Here is a 14,473-nt window from a genome sequence, read left to right as displayed (position 1 = left end):
CAATGCATGTTTTGTCATTACTTCCTATGTGGACCTATAATGCACTCACAGGAACACATGTTGATGACTGTATGACATGGATTTGAAACATAGGGAGCAGGTTCTGCTATTTCCCCATCTAGCCTTTGGGAATGTATGTCTTAGTATATAAACCCTTACAGTAAGGAGGCCAGTTTAGGAATCTAGGTTTCCAATGACAGATTTCTGCTAATAAATCTTATCTACTACCAGTATTATTTGTTAAGGAGTTCATGATGTAAAAGTGCTGCTATTCAACAATAGGGCACTGTACTTAGCAGACTTTAACATTTAGAATATCTCAGTGTTGGGGCTAAAAATGCAGTATAATATAGAGTCCTTGTTTAACATAGATAAAGTGAGCCACACAACTTCTAAAATGGAGCAGAGGACAAGAGCGGATAAGAATAGGAAAGGATGATAGGATTAGGAGTTACTGACAGGCACTGGACAGAGCAGTCACACCACAGCAAGAGACATAGGTATTAACAAAGTGAGAAGATACAGTGTGTATCAGCTATGTATTTTGATTCCATTTTGGAGTTCCTTTCATTTCATGGGGGCAATTCATGTGCTGTCAATCCAGATTCAGTGCCTGGGCTCAAATTAAGAAATCTCTTATACTGTGCCTGTGTGAATTGATCCATTATTTAAGACTTTCTATTCCTGTCCTACAGCATTGCCAGTTTATGTTAGTACCTCATTTAAAAACCTCAGTTATCCAGTTCTTTCAGTGTTATAAATTTTTTATACATAAGACCTTTCTAAATCACTCTCATCCAGTGATGGACACTAGAGTCGATTAACTTGGACTCAAGTCGGACTCATGTCTCTTCAGTGACTCAAATTGGACCTGACTTAGCAATAAATGATGCACTGGCTCGACTTGAGCCTTGTACATTTTTAGTGACACCTTTGCTGGCCTAACTTCATCTAGAAACAGCTAAGGTTTTAGACAATGGGCTTGAAGTGAGTGTTGACGTCTACTCAGCAGCCTGTTTCCGCTGTTCATTGGAGGAGCCTTCTAAAGCTTTTGAAAAGTTTTAGAAAGATCTTTTCACCTCAAGCCCATTGCCTAATATCTTTGCTATTTCCCTCTGATTTTTTTAAACCTAACTTTGTGCACATATTCTTGATTTTCTAGTTATTGAAAGTACCCACACACCACCACTACCACCACCATCTTTTTTTCCCCTGTTAAGGTTGGCTCCCAGACTTGAGAGTTGACTTGAAAGTATTTTGCAAGGACTTGAAACTCAGCAGGAGACTTTAAGGTACAGACTTGACACTTGACTTGAAACTAGAGTAAAAGAGTCTAATACATCACTGCTCTCAGGCTTACTGAAATCCTGTTTTGTTTATTTGTATGTAAAACAGACTATTTCCATTCCTGTTTACTCTCCCGTCACTATACATAAGAAAGATTGCAGCCTAAGACTCCTTATTAAAACATCTGATACTGTGGATGGATTATTTAGGTAAACAGAACTGCTAGGTTCACCAGGCAAAAGACAGACACAGGAGGGTGGATCAGAGTTATCTTCATTTGTGAAGCATGTGGGTGGAAATTGCTTTGTATAACTGTGTTACTCATGGGTTTCATGCCAATACCTTACTTGTGCAACCCTCATCATTGAATGGGATGAATTGGACAGACAGCTAACTCATAAACAAGACTGGAGTATGGCATAGACTTTAAAAATGAACAGCTTGGATTAAAAATAGACATTAGTTTGAAAACAATGTTTTGGCCCTAGGCTTTTGTTACAGAACTTTGTCATTTTCCATTACCTGCTGTTTTTTAAAATCTTGTAGGCTAACTGTTGTTTCTCATCTAATCCATGGGGGAAGGGCAAGGGGGATTGAATTCATTTCTACTTTCCTTCCCCACCCTGCCAATTCTCATTTAATAAAGCATAAATCATGCCAGGATGTGACTAAGATCAGCTTTACCAACAGTATTAATTAGCTTACTCAGAGCACTTTCTGTGGCAACTTCTGTTTTAAATTGTTTAGGGTTTGAAGAAAAATCTGAAAACAAAACAGTTGAAAGATACAATTTTCTTGAAGCAACTATCTTTTTTATACCTAACATTTGTGTTTTATGTACCATTTAGTGCACAAAATAGTATAGATTATCTGGGGACTGTGTAACTGTACACACAGCAACTATATTCCTTCTTTTGTTAAAATTTCCATGTACTTCATCACAGACAGTAATTTGTTCATTCCTTGATCATTGTAAAGAAATATATATATCAATACAGTGGTGCCTCGGGATACGAAATGATCGGGTTACGAAATTTCCGGGATACGAAAAAGTTGGATTGGCAAAAACTGTTTCGGGTTACGAAATATTTTTCGGGTTACGAAATTCATTTCGGCGCGAAATTCAAATGCTGCAAAGTGCAGCTATAGGCTTTCCAGTGCTAACGGAAAAGTGTTTCGGGTTACGAAATTTTCGGGTTACGAAAGGAATGGCGGAACGAATTAATTTCATAACCCGAGGCACCACTGTAGTGCTACCTCAGAATAATTTTGAAAGATTTTTGTGAAAAGTGTGGTAAGAAACGAGAGTGAATGCAATGCAACAGCTTTAACAGAAATGAAGTAATGTATGTTTTGGGGAAATGTTTTACAGAGATGGATGTTTGTGAACCAGACAACGTCTTTGGACTGGATGGGCAAATTGAACACAAGCTGAACTTCCTCCAGAAGAATGTGCCCAAAGATATGAAACTTGTGCTTATTGGGCATTCAGTTGGTTGTTATATTGCCCTTGAAATTATGAAACTTGCTCCAGAATTACAGGTATGTCAGATTTGCTAATCTCTCTTCCCACCATCACACCCCATATTGACTGTGTATTTTCATAGCAATGAGCTTAGTTTGTTCAAGATGGTTGGAGAGGTAGTTGGTTTACATAATGGTCTTGCAATGCTTTTGTTTATATTTATTGCAAGTTGATGAAAATCTGATGAGTGTGTGGGATTTAAAGGTAAAAAAGTAAATATCATGACTGTTCCTGTTGGCACTGAAACTGAGAGCTGATTCACACTTTACTTTTTGAACTTAGGAGTAGAAATGGCAACCTAACAGGTGCTGGCTGAGAAGCACATTCATGTTTAAATGGCCAAATTCTCTGCAATCTGATTCTTTGCCAAGTGTTGCATTTGTGTTTAATGGAAGTAAAACATGACACTTTTGATCAGTTGTGCCATTTAAAATTGAGAGTCCTTTCTTTTACTTCTGTGTAAGGGACTTAATCACATCTTCTATATGCCATCCTCTATGAACAATGCCCTTCAGCACTCTGCTTTGGGCAAACAGGCCAATCTCTGTGCCAGAGGATAAATGAGATAAATCAGATGTTAGGAATGGAAATGCACGAAAACCTGTTCCAGTACACTTCAGCAATCCTTGAACCAAAAAAAGCATAAAGAGAAACAGAGTACAGTACAAAGAGAAACAGCTGGGTTAGAATATATCCACAAACCCCAATCCATCAACAGTGGGCTGAACAGAGACAATGGGTTCCTGACACACCACACATATAATAATAGCTAACACTTCAGCCTCATGAGGGCACTTGGTCAGTTTATCACACTTGTTTTCTAGTTTCTAGCCTGCACACACCACATTCCAAAACTCCCTCCCACCATTTCATATGGACACCAATCTCTACCTTGGCCTTAGGCAACATCTTTCCTCCTGTCTTTGTCCCTCAACGTACATAATTGAAACTGTATTTGTCACTTCATCACCATACCCACAAGTTTTGTATTTCCATGGCTATTCATACAGTCTGCTTATGAAGGTCCTTTCTGGCCACCAGTTCACTCTGTGCATCAGATGAAGCAGACCAAGTCTATGAACGCTTATGCTACATCTTTGGCTCAGTTAGTGTCAAAGGTGCTACAAGATCCCATTGCATACTGATATTTTAGATTAGCAGAACTATGTCTCTGAATTCTAAGTGAGGGTAAACCCTGGATCAAGACTGCTATTGAAAGTGTCTTCTGTTTGTAGTCTTCCCCATTGTTCTCCCCTGCAGGGAACAAATAATAGTCAGGAGCACATCTCTAACATGGTGTAGGAAGGCAGGGCAGAAACTAGGGGAGAAGCAGACAATGGCAGGGAATAAGATTCTGTTTAGGGCTCCCTTCTGTCCTGTTTACCTCCACTGAGGGCAGCACAGCATGGGAATATGCAAAGGTGTAGTCTAGAGTCCAGTCCAAAGGTCACACAATACCAGTCCGAGGTCTGATAACTTGAATCCAAGAGCAAAGAATACAAGAACAACAAGACTGGTTATTGACTGCAAACAATGTCTGCAGCTGGAGGTCTTTTAAAAGGCCTCAGCTTCTCTCAGCTGAAACCTATTAGCTCTCCTCTTAGCTTCTAGCCTGGAAGACCTCCTTAAAGACTCCTTGATCTGTCTTCTCTGCACAGGTCCTAGCACCTGCAGTCCGGACTCCATAGAGTCTGTGTCTCCCTTTGCAGCTTCCTGAGCCTCCTCTGAGACTGCTGAACCAGGGAGCCCCAGATTTGCCTGAATCTTCTGACTGTGTCTCTAAGTCAGGCCCAGGGCAGTTCATGACACCTTCAGTCTCCGAGCCTCTAGGCATACTTAGCCATCTAGTCTAACAGGACCATCATGTCTTTGTGTTTTCCAATTCCCAACTTTCATTCTTCCATATGCTGCCCTCACCCACTGAAGGGCATCTGAGGGACTCTCCCTCCCTCCTGGAACCAGGGCAAAGCAAATGTTGCCAAAAAGGTAAGTATTTCCCCACCCTTTTTTCTCAACTGCTTGATCAAGATTTGGAGTGGGGTGAGTGAAGGAATAAGAAAGCAAACCAAACCCTCAGCTCCAGCAGTTGTTTCCTACAGCAGTTGATGCTGTTTCTACCCTAGTTGGCAAGCATCCCTTCATTGCCTTGTGAACTCAAGGGCTGCCCTCAAAACTAATGACACCTGATGGACTTTGGAACAAAATGCTTATTTTAAGTGGTTGCCTCTTCTTGGCTCTTACGCTGCTGCCACACTGCAGAATTAATACAGTCTGATACCACTTTAACTGTCATGCCTCAATGCTATGGAATTCTGAGATTTATAGTTTTGTGAGATACTTAGCCTTTCTCTGTTAGAGAGCTTCTGGTGCCATAACAAACTACAAATTTTAGAATTCTTTAAGGTGGAGCCATGATAGTTAAAGTGGTGTCAAACTGCATATATTTTTCTGCAGTGTGGCAGCAGCCTAGGTCAGAAGGTCTGGGTGTGTATGTAGTTGGGCAAGAAACCTCTGATGAAAGGAAAGGGTCACCATTACTAAAATCATTTTGAACATTCTTTAACAACAGTCCACTAATCCTCATTTGTGACAACTTTCTATGATGAAAGATTTTCCATGTATTCACTCGCCAAAGAGGCGTGTCACACTTACTTGGAAGCAGGCTGGAAGGTGCAAAAAAAGAAGATACCGCACATTTCCCCCCTAATTTATTAAATATATTATGATTTTATGTTGTTTGTAGCCTAAAATAAATAAGAACATTTTTTCCTATTAGATTGTTTACTCCTGGAAAGTAGAATGATAGTAAAACAAAATAACATTTCATCACAAATATATTTTAATCTGTCCTTGTATACAGTTCTTCTAGTTAAGATTAACTCTTGTGATAATTGAACTGTCAGTAGGGATCAATTATAGTATATTGTTGTAATATATGTGGTCATTTAATAGTCCAGTTCAGAAGCTCAGTTACCATGCAAAGGTTCAGAAGGGAGGATACTACATTGTTGTTGTTTTTTCTGAATGTGCAATTTCAGTTAAAAATTGCTATTTACATTTAATATTTAAAAATGGAGACTTAGCGTATAGAGAAAATAGAAGTGTTTCTTTGGTAATCTTCTCTTGCTTAAATACTTTCCTGGTTTCAATTATTCTGAATTGTTCTCTTCTTTTCCTCATTCTAACCCCATGGATATTGCTGGGAGAGTAATGATTTGTCAATGTGTTGAAACTATAGGTATGTTTAGGACACTTTGAGAGAGCACTGTGTGCTTGAAGTTAACTTATGACACGCTGCATTTAAGATGTGTTCAACAATAGAAAATATTTATGTAAGCCAGACTGTTGCACAATTTCTGCCCTTTGCCAAAAATAAGTTAACTGTTATGTTTTATGACATATGAAGTGTGATAATAAGAAACTTGTGTTTCCATCTTTTCTCTTATTTTTATTGGAATATTTTATTCCCTGTAGATATCAGGCACATATGTGTAGTTTAGTAGCTGGATCATTTGCATGTGTTTGTGAGTACTTTCACTGTATTCTTTCATTATAGGATTCTAGTTTTTTGGTCTGGTCTTTAAACGTACTGTTTTTTAAAGAGGATTTCACTGCTGTGTTTTTCTTGTTATGAACTGGAACCTAATGTGCTCAATTTATTATCTTAGTAGCTGTAGGTTGTTATGCTCACTATACACCTATTAAAAGTTTGTTTTGGTTTTTTAAACAACAAATGTTGAAATCGAGAATGAAATCTTCTGAAGGACTGCATGGAAGAATACAGTTTTTTGAATTTCTGAACATCATACATAGTCTCTGTACAAGGCCTTTAGCTCAGATTTTTGATATACCAACAAACCCTGTCTCCTTGGCTGGTCTGTCATCTGCACATTACTGGACATCACATCTACATGGAGCTTATTTGCATGGACCCTATAATGTGTAGTTTCCATATGTGCAGTTTTCAAGTGTCTGGCACATAAGCATACATGTGGAACTTTTTATGCATTGGGTGCTGCAGCTGGCAATAGAATTCAGAGACATAGCTGTGTTAGTTAGTTAGAATATCAGTATAGAAAGGGATCTTGAAGCCCTTTTGAGACTATCTGAGCAAAAGATGTTGTTTTATGAGCTTTAATAATAATAATAGTTATTATTATTATTATTATTATTATTATTTATATTTCCCGCCTCTCCCTACAGATTGAGGTGGGATTACATCAATAAAAATACAGTACCATATAAAAATACAATCAATAAAATAATAAACATTGCTATTAAATCGATAAAATACAGTCGGCCCTTCTTATACACGGATTTTTTATACATGGATTCAAGAATACACGGTTTGAAAATGTTCCAAAAAAGTATAAATTTACCTTGATTTTCCATTTTTGATAAGGGACACCATTTTGCTATGTCATTATATTTAATGGGACTTGAGCATACATGGATTTTGTTATACAGTGTTTCTCTGACCTCCCTGTGCAATGAGGATAGGATTCAAATGTAAGAATGAACACTGTGTGTTCATAAAGAAAAAAAACCACTCATTTTTTAACTTTCACCAACAAACTAAGTGAAATTTGTCAATAAAGGATATTCACCTGATATAGTGGCGGGGTAATGAGAGTCTTGTTAGTTCCACAAGTAGTTTGTTTTGGGAGGAGGGACTAGCAAAAAGTTAACATGGCAGCTATGACAATATGTAAGTCAGTAGTATTGTAAAAAGATTAACAGTTGATGCCAAGGATCAGGTCATCAGACCATTTGCAGTTGCAATTGCAGTTGCAACTGACATGACATGGCAAGTGCAGAGGGAGGGAGTGGGAGAGAGAAAAGAGAAGACAGAAGAACTAATAATATTATTGTTATTCTATAATAGTAATAGTACAGGTAATCCCTGTAATCAAAGTTGCTACATACTGTATTATGGTTTTCTGACTCCATTCAGTTAGCTGGTTAATTTAAATCCCAGCCATGTATGTGAATTAGAAGTTTAAAAGGGATGTAGAAAAATCTTGCCACCCACCACAGGATCCATAAAAAACCACCGGTTTCATTTTTGAAATTGTATCTTACAGTCCATGTAGGGATACAGATGCACATTTCATCTATTTCCCAGTTCCCTTAACATTTGCATGCATTGGGAAAATAATAATATTTGAATGTGAACTGAATGTGTTGTTTCTGTGAAGTGTGAACTCAGCTATGAAGTGATGCTAATTAATGCTACTAACTAATGTAGATGCTGAGTAAAACTTATCAAAAGTGTAAGGAAAGAGAATCTGGATACAGCAACCACTGAATCTCTATCAGATTTTTATGTCACCCTTCTGCCCCGTTTCCATCTAAAAATGATGTGATGAGTGGCTCTAAAAGCTGCAGGACTAGAGATGAAAAAGCTGGAGGCAGCCTTGAATAATAGCCAGTGTCACAACCAGTATCAATACTTGTTGATTCTAGAAAATTGACTTGGTATGCTTGGTAACAGAATAGACAACTGGGGCAACTACTTATCACCCCCATGTACTGCTGAATATTATGCTTTAGATATTTTTTCAAGAGGTAGTCATGAGAATCAATTACTTTTGTGTTTGATGAGTAAGGGTGCTTCTTGGGATAGAACATTGACAGAACTGCCTGGTTTTAGCATGATATGACCACCATAGTTGTCATGTAGCACTTCCGTTAGACTGATTCCGCTCCAGTAAATGTTAACAGATTAAAAAATCAAACAAAATGATATTGGTTCAAGCTGACAAGTATAATATATACTTGTGTTAGTAACAATATAAGGTGAAAATAAAGTGAATGGGCAAGTATAAAATAAATATACTTATATTTTAGGAATATCTGTGCCATATGGTATATTTAAAAACTGCATTCATCAGGAAAATCTCATATTCTAGATTGAATAGTTGCTTCAGGCAATTACTTTCCTTGTGTTCCCAAGATAGGCAGTGGATTGTGTCATTTGTGGCAACGTGGATTTGGGCACATGCTGTTATTCATATTTTGTTTCCCTCTTTCCATTTGTTGGATGGAATCAAAGCCATTCTGTTTTGTTTTTTTCTGTTGGGATCTAGCTAATACCCTTTATCAGTTTGTAATAAATACGGTAAAAATAAGAAATATCATCCCTCCACATTCAGTTAGGGGCACAGGATCCCCATGAATGTGGAAAAACTGCAAATAACAAAATTACTTATGTTTTTACTTGAGAGAAAACCTCTCTAAGAATCTCTAGATCCTCCAGTGCCACTCTGTGGTCAACATCTGCCAGACATTAACCATAAAATTGCTCTGGAGGACCTACAAATGCCTAGTGGAGTGTTCTTTCTAGAAATCTCTACATCCTTCAGTGCGACTTTTGGTTAAAGTTGACCATAGAGTTGTGCTGGAAGGCCTAGAGCTTCCTAGAAAGAACATATTAATAAAATCCATGAATAATCAAATCCGCAAAAGTCAAAGCCACAAATGTAGAGGGACATGTGTACATATGAGTGCAAATTACAGTCTTCTAAAGTTGTTGAATGTCATATTAAGATTGCTGCAGGTGGTACAAAAAAACCATTTCTAATAATTCTCCAGTATAAATAAATGAATGGCATTAGTTCCATTGGCTGCAATCCTATATGCAGCTTCCTTTGAATAAGCCTACTGAACTCAGGTAGGGTTATTTCTAAATAGACAGCTATGAGATTGTCATGTTAGGTTGCAAATATCACTGTGATGTATGACAGTGCAGTTGAGTCTTGTATCCATCAGGAGAATGAGAAAGAAAACTAAAATCAAATCTAGGAACCTAAGCAAAGGCATGCAAATGTAATAAATAATGCTGTTAAAGATTTGGATAGGTATGCATTTTTAAATTATCTGGTCAGAAAGATGAATAGGAAGACCTTTAAAATAGCAAAGAAGTAGTAGGGGACTTGTTACCTACAGGGAATGCTCGATTTTTTTCAATAAAATCTTACTTGTGATTCATCTGCTTTCTTTCCAGATGTATGCGGTTTTTTAAAACCCACTTAAAACACTTTTTTTCTAGGAAGTAACATGGCATTAAAATAGCAAAACATACAAAAATAGAACATAAAAGCAAAAAGTTTCTTATTCCGCTGCAGTAGTCCAAGTGCAACATTACACAGAAGAGGAAATGAAGAATTAAAATCAAAATGACTAGTAAAATAAACAGTAGTAAATAGAATTCACTAAGCAATTTATTTAACAACCGCCAGTGTTCAGTCTTATTTACATGAATGGGATTATAGTAGCCTTGGTGGTAGATGAATTGTTTTCTCATCCATGTAAAGCAGCTAGATATCTGTCAGTTTTATATTGTTTTTACTTATTAGGAGAGTGGTGTATTGGCCATGTGAATCCGACAAAGGGTCTTGTGATACCTAAAGAACAGCAAGATTTGGCACAAGCATAAGCTTTCACGGGCTTCAGCCCATTTTATAAGATGCATAGCACTGTTTTTAGTGTTCGTCATTCATTGATATATATTAGGTGTTTTGATTTCATAAAAATATTAGGTCCTTTAATCTCAACTTCGGTACAGAAAATATATGTAATAAGCCAGCAGTATTAATGTGTTTTGTTGTTTATTAAATTGATAGTAAACCTTTCTTCCAAGCAGCTCAAGAATGGCAGCCATGACATTTCACCTCCTCAACATCAGTCTTGTGACATCACCTAGGATCAGTTCTGTAATGTCACATCAGTCCTATGAAGTAAGTGAGAATAATAGTGAAAGTGATTCGTGTAAGATTGGTGTGGATTGATGGGGATTGAAACCTTAGTCTCCCCATTCCTAATCTAATAATAAGCACTACACACATTGGGAATTAAATTTGCAAGAATTGCTATGCCAAGTGATTAAATACTTAAATACCACTGCACCTTTTTCTGGGTCACCATCATGATTTAAAGCAGATATACGTTCTACATTTAAGCCAGTGTGGTGTAGTGCTTTGTATGTTGGACTACTTCTCTGAAGGCCTGCTCAGACATAGAAACCACTGGGTGATCTTGGGCAAGTCACATTCTCTCATCCTCAGAGGGGGCAATGGCAAACCCCCTCTAAACAAATTTCACCAAGAAAACCACATGATAGGTTCACCTTAGGGCTGCCATAAGCCAGAAACTACATGAAGGCATACGACATATCACTCAGCGATGGAAACTGAAAACAGTGCTATGCATTTTACAAAATGGGCTGAAGCCCATCAATGCTTATGCCTATGCCAAATTAAACCTTGCTGGTCTTTAGGTGTCACAAGATCCATTCTTAGATTCACATAGCATACAACAAGAACAATAAACCACTGAAAATTTGCAAGGCAGCATTTGAATTACTGACTAATAGGTCTCCTCAAATGAATTCTGATGCAGATCACTTTGATAGAAGTTGAGATGTGTGTGTGTGTCAGCAATTCAGATGTTACATTATTAGTGAGTATGTAGTTGTGGGATGCACTTCCTGCCAACTAATAATGTAAGATCCAGATGAGAAATATTAATAAGAAATGATTACCACAAAGCAAATTAAGTAAATTTAAATCTGGTCCTTATGACTTTGAATGCTTCATGCCTACTTGCTAAATGAGTTCTCAAAGGGAGCAACAATAATGTTTGCAGTTTTCTTCCCACTGTAAGAAAGCCTTCAAAAACTGCCCAGTTCCTGTAACAATAGTTCAAGACTTATGTGGAAAATTTTTGTGTGATCTTTTCACACAGAAAATAGCATTTAATAAAAAGGTAACACAATTTTCTGCATAGAAAGTAATATTTGTGTGCAGAAATATTTTTTTCCATATAGAAAGTTCTGTCTGTACACTAGTAGCATTTCTATTCTGCAAACAAAATTCATTTTGTTTGATTGTTTTTTGCACAAGAAACAGCAGTTCTGCCATATATCAGAAACAACCAGAAGACACACAGCACCAACATGTTCCAGGTTCTTTGTATATACAGTATTATAGATTGTTTTGTTCTGGTTACAAATTGTCATGGTGACAGAAAGACACTCTTTGCATGTATCAAGATCATCTCTCTCTTCTTTACTGTCATTATACCAAATTATCATTTACAGGCACCCCTTCATTCAGAAATCCAGTCTTCAATAGTGGAACAAAGAAAACTTTTATTCATAAAACTATGGATGTTCTCCATAGATGTGCCAGTATTAGCAAAGTATAAAAGCATACACAAATTAATATCTTAGGCAGGCTACCTTCTTATTCATTACCAAGGTCAAACATTCTTTTCCTTCCCCTTTCCTATGGGAGTCCCCCTCCTTCTCTCACTCCAGATGGTCTCATGAGACCAACCTTGGATCTTCCTGGCACAGTCTCACCTTCCTTCCTACCTATTTGTAAACCACCAATGCAGTCAATGTTTTTAGCAAGTAACACATTAGTACATTTCCCATCATTTAGCAACAGTACTCCATAACACATGGTAGGCTAGCAAGCAAAGCTATACAGAAGTTAAAGGAAAGGTGAGAAATAGATTTGCACTCTTAAGTCTAGTTGACTGGGAACCAGAAGTACTATAGTTAGACAGTAGGGATCTAATCAAGGAGGAATACAGAAAGGCACTATCTGTATTTAAAAAGAAAGAGAAGAAACAATGAATGACAGGTGAAATGATTGAATAGATAAAGCGTTAACTCTCCATGGAGGTCAAGAAGACAAAACTGAAGCTGTCATGCTTTGGCCACATCATGAGAAGACATGACTCACTAGAAAAGGCAATAATGCTAGGAAAAGTGGAAGGTAGTAGAAGGAGAGGAAGACTGCATGCCAGGTGGTTAGACTCAATCAGGGAGGCCATGGTCCTGAACCTATAGGACCTGATCAGGTTGAGAATAGGGGTCTTGGAGATATCTCATTCATTGGTTTGCCATGTGTCAAACTCAACTCAAGACAACTAACAACAAAAGGCTATACCCATTAAATCCATTTCTCCACACCATGGCAAGCAACCTGAAGGATTCAGCTCTTGACAACAAATTGAAAGCCTTAAGCCTAATAATAACTGACAATAACCAGTGGCAAAAACTCCTCAGGCATTGACAGAAAATATTGTCAGAGCAACTTCTCACAACTGCATATTGTATAATATGCTTAATGTTCTAAAATCAACTTAGGCTTTTGTGGCAATTTGAAGCCTAAGAAATATAGCATAGCATAATATTTCATGAATTGCTTTGTAAGCATAGTGCAATCATGTAAGAGATGAGCGCACAAAATAAACGTAGAGAAATGCTCTCTGAAAGTTCTTCTTTGCAAATGTATAGCTTGTACCCTTTCTGTCAGATGCACTGGACGGAATTTAGATCCAGATGAAAGTCGCTGCTAGAAGAGTGCATATATGTTCCTGTTTGCCCCCACATCTACTTTCTGGGTATCTTTAAAAAATAAGATAGTAATCCTGTGGGAATGCTGCACTAAAGTGGTGGGGGGTGGGAAATAAAATCCCAACATGTATTTTCAAAATGAAAATGGAAAGAATGTCTCCTGGAAAGTGATGGTTGATTTTCTTTCTTTTTTTGGACTTCCATAATGGGAGTGACTGAAAGCTTTATGGTGTGTAACTGTGACACCACATTCCAACATAAGCTTCTCTGTGCCCATCTTCCAGCCAATAAACTACTATTCCTCCCCCCCCTTTTCACTCCGACTCCTTCTAATCTTTTACTGTTTATACATTTTAATCATAATAGCAACAAATCCTTCCCAGTTGACAGTAACATAGCATTGCGATTTCTGGCCCTTTCCCTCACATTCCAAGGATTAATATTGCTCACTTTTTGAAGGGACCTAATTCTGGATGTAACATGTTTCTCAGTTAATAAACTGTCATGAATTATTTTTCAATCCAGGGCAGATTTTTTGAAAGAATATGGTTATTTTCTTTATTGCATTATCTGTGCTCCAGAAGTTACCAACATATTGTTTGGGTAAAAGTACAGTTTTCTGACTTGGCTTTGTGATATTTATAATGTTCATTTCTGGCCGTGGTCCAGCTGCTGAACCCAAATTGTACATCTGAAGGGTGTCCACAGTTGGCTGCAGAAATTATACTCTGCATCTTGCGGTCAGGTGTGATTTAGGCCCCTCTCTCCTTGGAGGGAGAAAGCACTGTCCTGGGGTCCACAGGACAGATATTTTGGGCTGACTTAAAAAGCAGGTTCCATGTCTTCCTTCCCTGGCTTTCTGTGCACACACAGGGATATTTACTTTAAAAAATAGCTTAAATAATTTGTTAATAGTACAGTACACATGACTCTTTATTTTTTGGCTTGAATAGTGTAATATTGTATAAATTTTCTGTTTCTTCCAAGAAGCCCTCAGGTTCTTTGGAAGCTAAGCAAGTTTTTCTCAGTGAAAAGAGCAGTCATTCCAGACGTTTGAAATGTAGGTTTTCCCAGCACTATCAATCTTTCCCTGCAATGCACAGTCATAGATCCTTTGTGTATTCCCAGTTCAGGAGTTAGTGTGGTTTAGTGGCTTGAGTGCTCAACTAGGCCTCTGGGAGACTAGGGTTCGAATTCCCACTCAGCCATAGAAACCCACTGGGTGACCTTGGACAACCCACATTCTCTCAGCTTAAGAAGAAGGCAACAGAAAGGAAACAGTTCTGAATAAA

At 37.7% G+C, this 14,473-nt stretch overlaps 1 protein-coding gene across 1 annotated transcript in view; it reads left to right on the top strand.

Moving 5' to 3' along the window:
• Positions 1-14,473, top strand: part of LDAH (lipid droplet associated hydrolase) — a 109,449-nt gene that overhangs the window by 40,714 nt on the left and 54,262 nt on the right. Inside the window, 1 exon segment of the mRNA XM_042445937.1 lies at positions 2,660-2,829. Coding sequence (XP_042301871.1) covers positions 2,660-2,829 — 170 coding nt within the window.

Source organism: Sceloporus undulatus, chromosome 1 (genome assembly GCF_019175285.1).
Source record: "Sceloporus undulatus isolate JIND9_A2432 ecotype Alabama chromosome 1, SceUnd_v1.1, whole genome shotgun sequence".
In the NCBI taxonomy this organism is placed as follows: Eukaryota; Metazoa; Chordata; class Lepidosauria; order Squamata; family Phrynosomatidae; genus Sceloporus; species Sceloporus undulatus.
The sequence above is the reverse complement of the archived record's forward strand: the minus strand, read 5'-3'. Positions and strand labels throughout refer to the sequence as shown.